At 43.8% G+C, this 17477-nt stretch overlaps 1 protein-coding gene and 1 long non-coding RNA gene across 2 annotated transcripts; both read right to left on the bottom strand.

The window, feature by feature from the left end:
• Positions 1 to 6949: 6949 nt before the first annotated feature.
• On the bottom strand, positions 6950 to 10425 carry LOC119139573. The gene is made up of 2 exons (XR_005101381.1): positions 9441 to 10425; positions 6950 to 8515 (listed from the first exon to the last, which is right to left on the bottom strand). It is a non-coding gene; the product is annotated as an uncharacterized LOC119139573 (long non-coding RNA).
• Positions 10426 to 10561: 136 nt separating this feature from the next.
• armc1 (armadillo repeat containing 1) lies at positions 10562 to 17200 on the bottom strand. The gene is made up of 7 exons (XM_037280342.1): positions 16990 to 17200; positions 16069 to 16278; positions 15716 to 15807; positions 12222 to 12414; positions 11935 to 12051; positions 11759 to 11833; positions 10562 to 11226 (listed from the first exon to the last, which is right to left on the bottom strand). The coding sequence occupies exons 2-7, from the start codon at positions 16228 to 16230 to the stop codon at positions 11029 to 11031; spliced, it is 837 nt and encodes a 278-aa protein (XP_037136237.1). The 5' UTR covers positions 16231 to 16278; positions 16990 to 17200; the 3' UTR covers positions 10562 to 11028.
• Positions 17201 to 17477: the final 277 nt, after the last annotated feature.

The following is a 17477-nucleotide window of genomic DNA, read 5'->3' as shown; positions in this document are numbered from 1 at the left end:
GCCCCCGTTCTCAGCGTGATGCTGGCGGAGATTTTGTCGCCAACACGTACCACCTGAGGCATGTGACAGAGGAAGTCCAGTAGCCAGTTGCAGAGGTAGGTACTGAGGCCCAGCTTGTTGAGTTTGCAGATGAGTCGCTGTGGTACAATGGTGTAGAATGAAGAACTGAAGTCCACAAACAGCAATCTCACATACGAGTCCCTTCTCTCCAGGTGGGTGAGGGCTGAATGGAGGGCAGAGCAGATGGCATCCTCAGAGGACCGTTTGGCTCGGTACGCAAACTGGAAGGGGTCTATGGTGGGGGGGAGAATGGATCTGATGTGCTCCATGACAAGCCACTCAAAGCACTTCAGTGCCACGGGGCGGTAGTCATTGAAGCAGGACGGAGCAGGTTTCTTCGGCACAGGTACGATGGTGGCAGCCTTGAAACATGATGGGACGATGGCCTGCTGCAGGGAAATGTTAAAGATGTCCGTGAAGACACCCATCAGCTCCCCAGCGCAGTCCTTCAGCGCTCGACCTGGGATGTTGTCAGGGCCCGCCGCCTTACGGGAGTTGATAGCGGCAAGCGTCCTCCTCACGCTATCGGCAGAGATATTGATAAGTATGATACCATTATGATACGTTACAAAGTCGAAATCACCACAACACCCAGTTTTCCTAAAACTATGAAACCCGCATTATGATACTTTATAACATCGCTGATATTGTCCAACTACGAGACACGAAAACATCCCTTTGATATCATCGCGATACATCACATGTTGTGCAATGTATCATGATACCCATGCACAATATCATGGTACATTCGAAATGTTTATACAACCAAGAATTTTTAGGGGTGGTGGTAGTTGACAAAACAAGTTACATACATACATCACGATATCCGCTCAAGACCGTGGAGATGACAGTGGACTTCAGGCGAGACCCTTCACCACTTTTACCCCTCACTATCCGCAGTAATACTATTCTCTCCACAGACACCTTCAAGTTCCTGGGAACCACAATCTCTCTGGACCTGAAATGGACCGGCCACATAGACTCTGTCCGGAAGAAGGCCCAGCAGAGGCTGTACTTCCTGAGACAGCTCAAGAAGTTCAAACTGCCGCGAGAGCTGCTGAAGACATTCTACACTGCCATCATCCAGTCTGTCCTCTGCACCTCCATCACTGTCTGGTTTGGATCGGCCTCCAAACAAGACAAGCACAGACTGCAACGGACAATCAGGACTGCAGAAAAGATAATTCGAATCAACCTCCCATCTATCCAAGACTTGTACCTGTCCAGGACCAGGAAACGTGCAAGGAACATCTCTACAGACCCTTCTCACCCAGGTTGCAGTCTGTTTGAACTACTCCCCTCCGGACGGCGTTATAGAGCTCTGTACGCCAAAACCAGCAGACACAGAGACAGCTTCTTCCCCCAGGCTGTTGCTCTGATGAACTCACACCACTCTTAGAGTCTCAGAGTCATTACTGTGCAATAACATCCTGCTCTCCACACCTTTTTTGAATTGTCTACACTGTTTGTACTATGTGTCCTGTGCATCCATTGCAGCCTGGTCATCCTGGAAGAGGGACCCTCCCATCTGTGGTCTCTTCTCAAGGTTTCTCATTTCCTCTAGCTGGAGTTTTGAGTTTTTCCTTGCCCTCTTGGGAGTTTAAGATCAGGGGATGTTTGAGAATATTGCCATTTTTCACATGTCCTGAGTGTTGTTAGTCACCTAAATGTTGAACAGAGGCTGTGATTTACCGAAGTCAAATTCCTTGTTTGGCACGCTCAAACATGGCGAATAAAAACTCTTGAATCTTGAATCTTTATGATATCATGATACTCCAACACCATGCATCACAATATTCTATAATACAGTCAACACTATATCAGCCAGTGTCGCTCCTTAACTTCCGTCAACATTTTGCCTAATTTCTTTGTCAATAATGCATGAATGTTAATGACAAAAGGAGGTGGAGCGCATTTAACATCAAGCCCGGGTCGAGTTGGCGCGCGCGAGAGAGAGAAAACGAGACAGGCCGGTGCGGAGCCGTCGTAAAAGGAAGCTGTCGGTGCGAGCGTAGACACGATTTCACGGCTGGCGACTCGCTCGCGAGTTGAGCTGTCTTGAGCTCAAATGATTCAATTAGGCCAGCTGTCCCTGTTTGTCATGGCTCAACTGGCCGCGAGATTACCTTTTGCGGGGCGCATATAGGCGCCTCCGACGCCACCGCGCCGATACAAAAATACACAGAAAAGAAGCAAAGGCGGCGGCAGTAACCGTGTTAGCCACTTAAGCGCTAAATGTGTGCATTCTTCCCCCCATCTAGTCCCCTTGTTGCTCTCTTCAACTTTACGATGGCTACGATATCGGCCTAACACCGTCGTGTTATTCATGCTAAACGTGGCCTCCCTCCCTTCTACTACTACTACTTTCCACTTTGCTCATATAAGGCAGTTAACACCAGGAGTCATTAGAGCTGATGTCTTCTTCGTCTTATTTTAATATAGTTAGCGCCAAGTAACCTCATCAGACGTCGTTAGCGTAATTGTCAGTCTGGAGAAGGTGATGGCTCAAAATGGCCAATTAAAAGCTCATTAGCCGCATTAGCGTCTGCTCCCGTTTTTGTTCTTTTTCAAATGTAAACAACAGCCATTTTAAACGCACGCAACGTGCAAACCAGGAGCCTGCTAGCTAACAAACTCAGAAAAACAAGCAAGGAAACTTGCTTGCTTTTTTTTTGCCAGTGCTGAAGAAAGGGAGGACGTGGTCTTGGTCTCTGAGCTGTCAAATCTCTCAGCGGGCTCACGCTCATCACAGTGATTGAGAACAATGCCTCGGTGCAAAGCTAGCATTCATGGGCCGCCTGGCGCACCGACTCCACGCCTTTGCCTTCATTAAAGCAATTTTTGTCACTTTCACTAGTCAAAGCTGCTTTTCTTTTTTTATCATGGAAATAAATGGTCACATATCACAGAACCACAATGGCAAATGAATTTTATAACATGCTAAAAGTAATCCAGATTAGGTCAAGATATGCTAAGCATTTAAAAACAAACAGCCTACTAAGCAAAATAAATTTACCACTACTTATCAAGAATAGGAAACCAAACAGATTGGCAATTTCAAAGTACAACAGATCCAGGTTGCACTCCTGTGTGTCTGTGCTGCCGTGTGTCTTTCCTGAATTATTTGACCCAAATATTTAACTGGTTCTTTTATCACAAACAAGACATTTAGGTTGAATTACCTGACATGTTTCAGCTTGTACTTCCGCCTTCAGTCAGAGTCACTCTGATGAAGGCGGAAGTACAAGGCGAAACATGTCAGGTAATTCAACCTAAATATCTTGTTTGTGATAAAAGAACCAGTTAAATAATTGACAAGTGAAAACAAAATTAACATAGTACAACTATTTGACCCAAAATTGAGTTTTATCTTCAATACTTTTGTTAATTCCACAGGTCCAGGGTCACTTTAGGTTGATGCACCTTAATGCTAACAAAAAATAAACTGTTCAGTGTCATCAAACTGTGGTGGAAGAAAAACTGTGTGATAAACAGTGTTTTCACAATCTGCTCACTTGTCAGTCTCACCAGTGTCTCCTTTACTTTCCACACAGGTGCCCAATCACTTACCCAATCAGCTGCTCTGACCCAAAAAGGCGGGGCAATGAACAATTCAAACCAATCGGTGACACTAACCGGACAATATTGAGTGTATTTCTAATGCAAACATACGTTTTTGACTCCTAAGACACATTCAGGTGCATTGAAAGGTCTTTGTGGTTATTGCGGTGTAAAAGTAGCGCTATTGTCAAACAGCCTCCTTCAAGGTCTCTATGATGTCATTATGAGGAATCACAACTGAATGGATGCTCTGGTGTGTAATAATGGACATCCATATCCATACAGAGTGACTGCTGGGTTTAATGGAGCTCCCCAGTCAGGCGAGTGTGCAATGTTCAGGCCCATTTATTTTGCACTCCCACTGCAGCGAGGCAAAGGAGGGAGGGAGGGGCGGGAGGTTCTTGACCCCAATGAGCCGCCTGCTTTGCTCAGGTGGCACTGAAGCCACACAAAACGCTTTGCACATTGAAGGAAGGCGCTGACAGGTCCTTCCTGGGCCTCTCGATGACGCTCGAGGCTTTTCTATGCAGACCTGGCACCGTGATAGAATTTAAATGTTTTTATTAATTAATTTTAAATTAATATACACTAATCAAAACTATTACAATAAACAATGAGACTGCAAGAAAACATTTTAGATTGAGCAATTAGGACTTTATCAAATGCGCATATTAGTTGGAAGAAATGCAATTTTGATGAAGCAATCAGTGCACGTGTCATCATCAAAGAATGAAAATAAGTTTCGAAATCAAAGAAGTGAGGGAAAATGTGCGCGCGTGTGGCCATGAAGCGTTGGCGGGAAGTGATCATTACTTTAATTGATGATAATGCTTTTAATGATTGAACATTTTGTCTAATTGATGGTGATTGATTGCACATTAGCGCACAAGGAAAGTGAATCAGCGAGCTAATCAGGGAGACGACAGCGCGGGTCAACGCCACCATGTGACGGAAACATACAGCGCGCACACACATGCGTGGTGTTGGGGGGCAGCAGATGGAAGGGGAGTGGAGAAATCATTACAAGAAAATGTGCACATTAAATATTACTTTGACTCACTTCTGGTTGTTTTTCTCCTGTCACATCGACTTGGGGTGTTATGGTAAAAATAATAATAATAATAATTCACTGGTGAGGAAAATTTTGTTTTTCAGTTCCTGCAGTTCAGAAATGTTTTTTTTTTTTTTACTAATTCACTGAAAGTTACAAATTGACGTCCATAGCCGTCAATGGCAGTGAATGAGTTAAAAATAAAAACAGCAAAGTTCAGGGACGTTAACGCTCAGGTTTGATGCAGGTGTACCTAATATTGTGATCCACTCTCCGTATGCAAATGTGAAGTGGCGAGGTGGTGAAGTGGAATGTTGGAGTGCGCCGCCCTTTGGCACCGATGAGTGTCTCCAAGTGGCTTTGAGTTTAATGAATATAAGTGCGATAATGTGATTTGTCTAATAGGGTGACATCGTCTAATGGCGGCCTGTGATGATGATGAATCATACGCTTTTCTGGGAGACAAAGCCGACAGCCGAGGTGCTCGGTGAGGAGCGAGTCCGCTGGGCTCTTTTTAGCTCCCAATGCCAAAAAAAAAAAGAAAGAAACATGAGGAAAAAAAGAACACTTTAGGGCTGGAGAGGGAAAGTCAAATAGTTCAATAGTCGAATAGACTGAATAGTTGATTCTCGAAAGACAAACGAGACACGTAGCGAGCGTTACGTTAGCTTGAGGCACTCGCCGTAGTGACGAATGGCGGCGGACGCATCTCACCCAAGGTTGTTTGAAAGACGCCAAGTGAGATAGGAAAGAGGTGGTTTTTTTTTGGAGGGGGTCTTCCTCCTCCGTCGCCGTTTGTCACTGTGATATCTGCTAAACGTGATAATTAATACCCTCATTTTCACTAGCAAGCCACTCGGTGAGGGCCCTAATTAAAACTGATGTAGCTACTTAGCGCAGCCAGCATCACAGGTGGAGCCAAATTAATCAGCAAATAGAGCTAAATTGGTCGCACTTGGTGTTTTTTCCTCATTTTTATATTTTCTTTTAATTCGCTGCAACATAGTCGTCGTACATTTCAGGTTTAACGCATACATGGTGACGATATTACGTATGTTAGCCAATTCGTGTCCGGTGTTCTACCTCTTGACATGAATGCTATCAAGTTTGGGGTTACTCGATTATTTTCAGTCAAAACTTTACCAAACGAGAAAAACTAAGTCATAAGATTCTGACAGCGGAATGTAAAAAATCATCGCGTGTGTTTATGAATGTTTGATTCGGTCACGGCAAATAAGGAGAGTTAATTGCAAGTTTCCATAAATTAGCAAATTGTTATTTCATGTTAATCACAGTTCTTCGGCTGCTTCCTTCCTTCATGAATAATTTAACAATCAGCGCAAACACACACCCCAAAAAAGCTTGTTGGGGAAAGAATGGGGACAAAAATTGTTCACTTTATAAAAGAAGTGTTTCATTTCCATAACAGGAACTGACATATTTAGTGTCAAAAGTGGAACCCATTGGCTGAATGGAGCAAATCGGAAGAACGTCAGGTTTCAATTTTAGAAGGGACAAGCCAAAGGTTTCAAACAAAGCTATTCTATCAGGGGAATTAGAAATAAATAACAATGGTGGAAATGCGAGGACGGGGAGCCGGGCTCAGAAAGGGGGTGTCGGTCCTCGCTCAAGGGGTTAATGTGGAGGCGGAGGAGGGCATCCAGTCAGAAAACAAGAGCTAAACAAATCTGCGATGTGGAACATGGAAGTGAGTGAGAAAGAGAGAGAGCAGCCACTCAGGAGGGTTTAATGAGAAGTGGGGGGCTGCGCAATGATGTGGCCTTTGAGTGGAGAGAATGGCCCTAGTCGAGCATGGCCCCTGAAATGAGGTGAGACCGGCGTCACCTGATCCACAATTATCATGGCTGACAGGGAGGGAGGGATGGATAACGAAATGGAAAAAAAAAAAAATCACAATTGACTTTATGGCAAATTGTCAGCGCCCTTGCAGGACTCAATGAAAGCTTGTTAGAAAGATTTATATTTTAGAAGGCCATCCGGCTGGACTGGAAGAACTGATCAGGAGACGTCTGAAGAAAACGACATGAACAGAAAGTGCGAAAGAAAGAAGACTGACTCGCTTGTGTACGTGCGGCGCAATAACAGGAGCGCCGATGATTAAGTGGTGTTAAGGAGCAGGAACACTTGTTTGCAAGGACAATCTTTGTGTACTTTTGTGGCGCGCCGGCCGCCTCCATCTTTGTGCAAGCATGAAATGTGTTTAAAGAGATGAATCGGGATCGGACGAGCCGTCCTGACATGATTATGAGGGATTCATCTGCGGCCATCTGCCGCCGTTACGAAGAGGGGGGGGGGGAGTGCGGACCTTCTGTTCAGCGAGCATGCCACAAAGACAACGCGACACGGACCCCACGGCTCCGCTATTTAACGTGAACGCTTTGCTGTGTGAAGGTGGGCTTTGGTTCCTGTCAATTAAAATATGTTTTGACATGTTTGTGGAGCCCTCCTAAATAGGAGAAAATGACTTTGAAGCCATTTCGTACGGGCTTATGTAAGCAGTGGGGACTTTTTGCAGGACACTTTTCAGGTATTATCATATTCACACACCATGTGGACGAAAGTGGGGGCATAGCAGATGGGCTTCGTTGCTCACAACAACGTCCACTTGTCTTAAGTTGTGTAACAGCCAGCAGAATTTTTTAAGTCACACCTTATTCAATTTTTTTTTCCCGCTTTCACTCGGATTTTCACAACAACATTTGGACAATGCGGAATATTGTATTACCGATACAGAGGACGCATTCATATAATTATGAACTCACCATGTACTGTGTTATAAACTCAAACTTCCTGGCAGGAAAAAAAATCCACGTGGTTCATGTATGTATTATTTAAATTTTTCGGGTTTTTTCCCCCCAGACAATTCTCTTTTCCCGTACGCCAGGAAAGTCAGCTTAATTACAGCGCGCTAATAACCTGTCACAGAGGCGAATGCGGATGTCACACCATATTGCTGAGCCCTAATGGCGGTGGGCAGATCCACTGATGAGCAGTTTTGGGACAATTATGTTCAAATCTCAGCTTGCGTGTGGCTTGATCCAGCACACACATAAGCTGAGTGACGGGCCAATACATGCATGCACTTTTTGGACCTTGAACCCACCCACCCTCCTCCTCCTCGCAGGCGATACTCTGCCGCAGCTTTTATTATCTTCCTAATCCACATATCCGGCCAGATATGCATAATATCGTGAATTATTTTGACACCGGGGACCTTTTAATTCTCAACAGCCATAATTCATCCTACCAATCGAGTGTGTTGAGAGAGGTTGTCGCCGGGCGGACGTGGTCATGTCACAGGGGCTGAAGCGTCCCTCCCCCCCAACCCAACACAACTTTCCTTCCCTCCCTGGCTGAATCCAATCATCCAAGTGGGGGAAAAGGGGAGGGGGGCAATAATGAGCTATGACCACAATTACAAACTTTTTGTGTGTGTCAATCTGATCAACAGATGCATGCTTCTGCTGCAACACATGGGCATGAAAAGGTTTGATCGCCAATCACATTTGGAACCTTGTTGCTAACCAAAACAGCAGACATTTTAGTTTGTCATTTTGATCAAATTCCAAAGCTTTCTAATTTTAGCTGGCTAGCTAAATGCGAATGCTAAAACATTGTGAGAAACTAATATAAAAGCTTTTAAGCAACTGATATTTGAACACAAATGTACCAACACATTCGGTCATTATAACGGGTACTCACATTGACACATTCTTTATCGTCTGCGAGGAGCTGAGACACCTGAACAGTACAGACGTCTTGCTTCTAGATGCTCAACGTAGAAGGCAAGCACAATGGCCATTCAATTGCTGTAGAATTTGACTAAAAAAATAAATGTAAAAATCATTACAGTTTTTGAAGGGCTGAGGCTGGAACAGATTAATTGCATTTCTATTCATTTCAATGAGTCAAGATGATTTGAGACACTGCTGTATTTCTCTTTCTCCGTCAGGGTCAGGAGTCTTGCGTCAACGTTGCGCGATGCTCAAACAGTCAGCGTGACCTTCGCTCGGGCGCGATAACGAGCGACATTACATCTCAACAACAGAGATCAAGAGAAATGTCTCAATTAAAGCTCCCGGGGAAGGAAGAAGAAGAGTTATCACTCCCGCCACGCTCGCCGCATCCTCTAAAGTTATTTGACATAAATTGCCAGAGTCACATCATTTCCTGCCACCCCGGCCGCCACCGCTGGGATTTACGGCCGAAAGCGTGGACTTGGCCTGCCGTCGCACCGCAGCGGGACCCTCAACGCACGCCCACATACAAATGCAAATAGACACGGGCGCCGTCGCGATAGGAGACAGTTGATTGGCTTTTAGCCAAGGTGAAGTGTCTGATGTGGACAAGCTTCTCAAAAAGGACTAATATCATATTTAATGTCATTACATGGAAGCATACGAATCCCTCCAGAACGTCATTTAATGCACAATAAAGCGCCTCGTCTACAGTATTCACCAGTAAAAGCAAGCTGATGGCTGCACGGATACTGACGATTATGATTGCAAGGCGGTGAGTGCAATAATTTATTGTAGATTGAAATGCGGGATCAGCAAGTGCAGCTCCATTTGCTTTTAAAAGCTACCAATTTATTATTGGATGTTTTTTTTTTATATGATAACTTGAAACCGTGTGGTTAATCGTAATTGTATTTTCAATGTGTTTTGTCAACCAATTCCACACAATTATATATTCTTATAATTTATTGATACTTTTGTCAACAAGTGTCACATATTAGCGTGTGTACCTAATGAAGTGGCTCAGCAGGAAGTGACATCACAGTCCAACAGTGTTGCTCCAGGGCCTGCAGCTGGGCCTTGGCTGCTGCCTGCTGCCTGGCCACCAGCACCATGCAATAGCTGGGGCAGCTGGATTGCCTCCCTTACTACCCTAAGGCACCTCTCATTTCAAGAAAAAGTGATTTAACATTGAAGAAGAAAACTGCACAAAAACAACAAAGTTGAATTTGAAGTTTATGGTCATTTGACAGGAATGAGCATTACAGTATATTACACGGGCGGACGTCTGTACATTTCTGTCGTTGGGCTCAAAAGTGAGGACACGGAGCAACACGCGAGGATGACAAACAGTTAAACAAACAAAAAATACTGATCATTGTAACGCAATGTCTTGAAAAAGATGGCTTACCAGGATGTAGCCACCACCGCTAGATTTAGGTCACGCCGCTGTGTTACGACCTTGACTAACAAGAGATGAGACAAGTGGCCTAGTCAGCGCTACGCTGTGTCGCATTGTTATGTACAGGACGTTAATTATGAGAGACGTAATGCCGGCAAGATAACCGGCAAACCTGGGATGGGAGGTAAGCACTTTCGGCAACAGAGATTTCAATTTTGTGGCGTTTGCCGCGCAAAAAAAACCCAGACAGAATGTTTCAGGGTTACTTGGGCTTGAGTGAAGCACCATTTACAAAAGGTACACGTGATACTTTTATTAATGTGTAGTATCGGGGTACTCTCACTTTTCCGATCAGGGGCCATTGGAGGTGAGAAATAATAACAGCAATCAAACAAATGTTTATTACGGACTTTTCTGGGCTGTTTTATAATCAGGGTGACTCTTATAAAAGCCTGTCATGTCATGTTAATAAAATACTACCAAAACGTAAATAAAATTTTATTTTTTATAAATTCAGAATTGAAGCGTGAAATGAAATGCCAAAAATATATTACAACTTTAAATTACTTTCAATTGTAATTCATTCTTTTTTTGTAAATTAGGGACTAATAATAATATAATAATATAAATAGTTACATTTTTATTAACTGTAGGTTGTATTATTTTTTTCTTAGGGGAAATAAGCCCAAATTCTCAAAACAGAGAAAATAATAAACATTCATTTGATGTATTTTTAAGTGTTATCATTATTATTACAGCTCTAGGGGGATTAAAATGGCCACCAAAAGAAAAAGCCACATATTCTGCGCTCTCTAAGGATGCTCCAAAAATGAATAAATACAGAAAAATGTTCCCCAAAAAAATAAAAGGCACACAAAAGAATTGTGGGGGCAAGATTGGCACTAATGCATGTTAAAGTGAAAAATAAAAGTGTGAAAATATTAGTATGATAAATATTCTCGTTGGTAGGTATGAGGTGGGTCATGCAGAAAAAAAAAAAAAAAAATCTCCCAATTTCATGGTATGAGCATCCTTGGTGTCAGCTGATTTCAAGTCCTCTAGTTTGGGATATACAGCGGCTAGCTAGCGTACGCTTAATATACGCACACAACTTCGCTCGATGTGTGCGTGCCTGTGCGTGTGTGTAAATCATGCTGACTCGGTATTGTGGTAGAATGTTGGGGAGAGTGGCGGGGTCACCAATAGAAGGAACGAGTCAGGAAGTTGGCGGCGGTGTTGAGCCAGCCCATTCCGTCCGCGACAGATCCCATGCGCGTCACCGCCTTGTCCGGATCCTGCGACGGACTCTCCTCCTCGGGCAGGTAGTCCGGAATGTCCGTGTTCTCCTCCACCACCGACGTGCCCTCGCCGTCCTCCTGGAACGGCATGATCAGCTGCGACACACGCGCACACACACGCACGCGCACACACACGCGCGCGCGCACACACACACACACACACACACACACACACACACACACAGCATTCTAAGACATTAGGTAGGACTTTTAATGGTTCATGTATATTCCAAAAGCCCAAATCTGGATAATTTGGATTAAACTGTACTAATAAGTGGCACTATAAAAAAACAGGATAAAAATGATCCGTCAGTAAGAGCGACTTACTTTTGGCTTGTAAGATTCTGCCCATTCGATGCCCATGGGCATTCTAACACATCAAGTGAAATTTTCTTTTTTGTCCTTTTTCAAAGGGAGCATCCTACCCACCACTAAAAAAATGCCAGTAGTTGTTCAACATGAGCTCCTTGCTTGAAGTCATGACTGAGCCAAGCCTGCCGGCTGTTGGTCATAGCAGGTACTGACATACAGCGGGTACCAAACACTACTAGCAGTAGTTATTATAATAATTATGATGATTATTTTCACAATTTTTTGACATGTTCAAAAGGAAATGGGTCATCCTCACCTCTCCTCCATCCTCTGTCCTCAACACCTGTTGGGCTTTCATCACTTTAGTGGAGTTGATGGCTGTACCCAACGCCTGTCACACATCACATTATTTTTTTATTAAGTGGGTTGGCTCCCGAAAGATGGTGTGCATGAAGTTTCAGATCCGAGACAACAAGCATTGCGCTTGCTTACGTCAGCTTTAAGGTCAGAGCGGATCCTGACAACGCATCTCTTGACGGCCATCTGGAAAGTAAAGCTGATGACCCCTCGGATCTTCAGCAAGGCCTCCTCGCATAAGCTCCTGCGAGTCTGCTCGCCAGGCAGGAAGCAAAAAGGAATAATTGAGTAAAGATTTATAGTCTTGTTTTTTTTTTTCATTAAACATTAAACATAACATAAAAGCAAAGCCAGAAATTTCAATGTGGTTATTCTTTCTTGCATCACTGGAGGGAGCTCACATATCACGGACGGCCACCTACCGAGTCGTCCAGGCCGTCAATGTGCAGCACGACCGTCTTGGCCCTCTTATTGTTGGAGCCCAGGAAGAACTGAGCCTTCCGTCGGCATGAGGCGGCCGCCGCCTCTGCCTGCTCTGCTTCCTCTTTACCGGCCGACTGGAAGATCTCGTATATCTCCGAGGCCAGCAGTTTGGTTTCACCGGGCGACGTGCTCCTTCACGGACGGATGAACAGAGAAAACGTGTTAGACCACAGTAATTTTTCCTTTAAATCACGTGTCAAACTCAAGGCCCGGGGGCCAGATACGGCCCGCCACATCATTTTATGTGGCCCGCGAAGACAAATTGTGCATCAAATTCATGTGTCATTACTAGAATTGCTAATTGTCTTCACTTTTAATAAAACATTTTTTTAAATATTTGACCAGTTTTTACTCGTCTGATTTGAAAATGAGTTATTTGTCAGTTTGTTTTGTAGCTTTTACTGTATATAATACGAGGTGCTCATACATTTATTTCGGTTGACAGTCATAATGGCCCTCCGAAAGAAGCTATGACTACAATGCGGCCCGCGAAAAAAATGAGTTTGACTCCCCTGCTTTAAATGGTTCCTTCCTTTTCACAAAGTTTGTCTAATGTCTATACTGTCATGTTAATACCGTATTTTCCGCCCTAAAAGGCGCACCTAAAAACCTAAAATTTTCTCAAAAGCCGACAGTGCGCCTTATAGGCCAGTGCACCTTATATATGGATCAATTGATGAATTTGTTGATCCATACTGGTTGTACACAGTGCTCTGCCAAAATGTTTCAGTACGTTTTAGTACAGTGGTTCCCAAAGTGGGCGGTACCGCCCCCCTGGGGGCGGTAGAAAGATCTGGGGGGGCGGTGAGGAAGAAAGGGGCGGTAGGGGGGCGGTAGGGGGGCGGCAGTCGATTTGTACACAACACGCCGCTCTGGCCCAGTCAGATCCGACAGCATAGACTACAAAAGCAAAAGCTCAGGTTTGTAATTTCAAGCTTGTAATGTTCAGAATTTTATCTTATAATAAAAACCGCATTCTGGCGGTCAACATCATCTTGAGTTCAAGTCAACATGAAATTGGGGACTCGCCAGAACGCGCCGTGTTGTGTTGTGTTGAGCTGTTTAGGGCAGTGGTCCCCAACCACCGGGCCGCGGACCGGTACCGGTCCGTGGGTCACTTGGTACGGGGCCGCCAAGCCGCACAGGATTTTTTTTTTTATCGACGATCAATTAATTCAGGTCAAGACACTCGTCCCGGTCACGTGACATGTTTCCCCAGTCGAGCCCGCAAAGCTAATATGTGGCGACAGGCTAACTAACCAGGCAGTGAAGCATTCAAAACTGCTTCAACACATGGAGACCAAGCATCCTGCAATAAAAGACAAACCTTAAATCACTTCGGGTGTCATTGTCTCCGATTACGTCTAGATGGGACCGGCTCGTTTCTGAGAAACAAACTCAGTGCTCCCACTAATTCAACGTAATGGTAATGATATTATAAATGTATTATTTATTCATTTATATAAATGTATTATTTATTTATATAAATGCCGGTCCGCGAAAATATTTCTGACATGTAACCGGTCCGTGGCGCAAAAAAGGTTGGGGACCACTGCCTTAGATCACGTCCGCCACCATTTTCTGTGAGTAAATGGAAGAAAATGAATACATGAGAGGGTAAACTTGCTTTTCATACCTACAATGTTGTCATTTTTGTCTTTAAGTAGGCCTATTTATGAAATGCGATAAAATGCTGTATTTTACATGGTTTTATTTTTTTGTTCCAGAATAAAGTATGGCCTTGGTACAGCAAACAAAAAAGAAGTGTCGGCAATATAGTGTGGAATATCTGAAATATGGATTTGTCGCAGCACCACACAACCAACAGCAACCAATGTGTCTACTGTGTGATAGAGTGTTTATACCAAATATCAAGAAAGAGGTTTTTTTTCCATATGTGCCTTGGGGGGTTGGGGGGGGGGGGCGCTAGGAATTCACTGGGGAGCCAAAGGGGGCGCCAGCCTGCAAAAGTTTGGGAACCACTGTTTTAGTACGACTAGTAAATTACAAGGTCGCATCGCTTCCCAACATTACGGCAACTGTAGTCAGGGGGCGTCACCGAATAGCTGTTGTACCCGCGAGGCTATTTCATTTAAAAATAGGCTGCTCTGTTAATGTTTCGAGTAAATCTACGGATCGATATGGAAGGGAAACATAGGTAAGTAGTACCAATGCGTTAGATCGAACTTTAGTCAGTTCCGATCATTTTATAGGAGATCGTTTGAGAAACGCGATTGTTTACACTTTGCTGAGGCTCATGGGAGATTGCGAGCTGAGGCTCGTGAGACTTTGCAGATGGCTAATGCTATTGCGATAGTTGCTATACGTACCAGGCTATTTCATGTCAAAATAGGCTGCTCTGTTAATGTTTCGAGTAAATCTACGTATCGATATGGAAGGGAAACATAGGTAAGTAGTACCAATGCGTTAGATCGAACTTTAGTCAGTTCCGATCATTTTATAGGAGATCGTTTGAGAAACGCGATTGTTTACACTTTGCTGAGGCTCATGGGAGATTGCGAGCTCGAACTTTAGTCAGTTCTGATCATTTTATAGGAGATCGTTTGAGAAACGCGATTGTTTACACTTTGCTGAGGCTCTTGGGAGATTGCGAGCTGAGGCTCGTGAGACTTTGCGGATGGCTAATGCTATTGCGATAGCTGCTATACGTACCAGGCTATTTCATGTCAAAATAGGCTGCCATGTTAATGTTTCGAGTAAATCTACGGATCGATATGGAAGGGAAACATAGGTAAGTAGTACCAATGCGTTAGATCGAACTTTAGTCAGTTCTGATCATTTTATAGGAGATCGTTTGAGAAACGCGATTGTTTACACTTTGCTGAGGCTCATGGGAGATTGCGAGCTGAGGCTCGTGAGACTTTGCGGATGGCTAATGCTATTGCGATAGCTGCTATACGTACCAGGCTATTTCATGTCAAAATAGGCTGCTCTGTTAATGTTTCGAGTAAATCTACGGATCGATATGGAAGGGAAACATAGGTAAGTAGTACCAATGCGTTAGATCGAACTTTAGTCAGTTCTGATCATTTTATAGGAGATCGTTTGAGAAACGCGATTGTTTACAGAGGGCTCGTTGGTTATTGGCTAGTGGATGCATACCGCAACCCTAGTCAACCTCAGTTTGATGCAGTATAGCTTCTATTTTATGCGCCTTATAATCCGGTGCGCCTTATATATGGACAAAGTTTTAAAATGGGCCGTTCATTGAAGGTGCGCCTTATAACCCGGTGCGCCTTTTAGGGCGGAAAATACGGTATATTCACAAATTTTGTTTAGTTTTTTTCTATTTCTGTACAATTAAAAAAAAAAAAAAGACTTATTGCAATATTATGTTTGTGGGGCATGTCCATGCTGCTTTAAAGAACCATTGCAGCCCATCTCAAATGGTTTGTGTGTGTGCACCACTTGCTTCTGCATGACATTCTGCAAACTCAGCATCATGCCCAGCTCGCCCTTCATCTTCTCCCGGTTGGCTCGACATTCTGCCAGGTAGCGCACAGCCTACAAACATCAACACACACACACACACAACACACACACACACACACACACACACACACAACACACGAGGATGAGATAGGGGGCAGCCATTTTGTGGCTGAAATGTGCATGTCGTGGCTCAGTGTTTAGTTACGCTTCACAGGTTTCTGTCAAGCAACAGTTATTCCAGAAGCTTTTTTTTTTTTTTTTTTTTTTTTTTTAGTTTGACAGTAAATTCAAACTACCAAATGTATCTTGTTTATCATATGGCAACTAACTTACCAGCAATGCAGAGTAGACCACCTGCGGGTTCGGGTGGTCTAGGAAAAGGATGAGCCCCGGTAAACATCCCTCATCCTCTACGATGGCCCTGCGGTTGAGGGGGTCTGCGGCGAGGTCCCGCAGCTGGTTCACCACCGCCAGCGCATCCAACTCCGCACTCATGGCGCCTCCCGTCCGGCGGCCACGCACATCCAACCGAACTCCACCTGACTGCAACAGAAAACACAATAATGTCATATTCAATACAGTGAGCGAATTTGATGCTCCCTAAAAGCATTGCATGAAATGATGTCCCGTTCTTTATATAAAGCAATGTTAATATGAATATATAAGAATCAAAGACTAATTAATGTACAAAACAATAATTGTATAGCTGCAACCCTGGTTCACGAGTAGTACAGGATTTCCTCATATATATTTTGAATACCTCTCAGAGGATCATATAATAAGAAAGGGGAAACGGTGCTTGCTATTATTTGTATCAAAGCTTTGAATTGTGAATGTTAAGTAACAAAATGGTGTAAGAGATTAGGAACTAGCCCAAAAAGGGAATTTAAGAAGCTTAAAGCAGCAATTGGTTGACCTATTTATCATTAGAGCACTTGTATAACACAATAGTCGTCCGTGGACACAGCTAATAAGGAGGTTCTGAGGCACATAAAAACAAAGGAATTGCTAACTTTTCAATTTACGTGGACTATTCAAACCTGACGAGCTTAATGCTTCATTAAATGTATTTGTACAAAGTTCATGACATTCGTATAAATGCCCAAATTGAAGGAAACAAAGCATTTGAGTGCATTTGAACGTAAATATTTGATGACGTTTTGTTCGACCCCGAGCCTCACCTCAAATTTCGCCCTAGTAAAAGACCGAGACGGGTCGCCAGGCTATGCTAAAGCTAACTCAATTCAACCTTACCTTTCAGTCAGTATTCGACGAAAACATGAGACAGCCGCGGCCAAACGTGGGTGGCACAAGACACAGATATGTTGCGCGGAGAGACAAGATGTTGCAGTTGTAAAAACAACCTTTGCTAATGTAAGTGAATAACCGCTGGGCCCTCCGCCTTTTCTTCTATTATGCCCGTTTAGCTAGCAGCAGTGCACACTGTTTTGGGTTTTGAGGCACGTCAGTGGGTACGCTCGTCGAAAATATTTCACTTTAGCGGCTCTAGTGGTTCCCAGGTGTTAAAACACGCCACATTTAAACCGGGACACACAAAACTAATAATCGAACGCACTCTATAATTCCACTACATGATTGGACAGTCTTTTTTGAGCGACTAGATTGAAAGCCTATCGTAAGAGAACCTTGTTAAAATGCCTATATTATATTGGCTGTACTAGATGACAATCAACACGATTGTCAAATAGCGGTGGTGTATTGCGAAATAAGGGGATTTTATT

Source organism: Syngnathus acus, chromosome 20 (genome assembly GCF_901709675.1).
Source record: "Syngnathus acus chromosome 20, fSynAcu1.2, whole genome shotgun sequence".
NCBI classification, from domain to species: Eukaryota; Metazoa; Chordata; class Actinopteri; order Syngnathiformes; family Syngnathidae; genus Syngnathus; species Syngnathus acus.
The sequence above is the reverse complement of the archived record's forward strand: the minus strand, read 5'-3'. Positions and strand labels throughout refer to the sequence as shown.

Excerpts from the sequence above, each read along its gene's own strand:
- armc1 (XM_037280342.1), bottom strand. The coding sequence starts at position 16,230 with ATGAGTGCGGAGTTGGATGCGCTGGCGGTGGTGAACCAGCTGCGGGAC. Across the intron at positions 12,415-15,715 it reads TTGCAGAATGTCATGCAGAA|GAGCACGTCGCCCGGTGAAA; the intron begins GCAAGTGGTGCA and ends CCGTCCGTGAAG. Across the intron at positions 11,834-11,934 it reads GCTCTGACCTTAAAGCTGAC|GCGTTGGGTACAGCCATCAA; the intron begins GTAAGCAAGCGC and ends GATGTGTGACAG.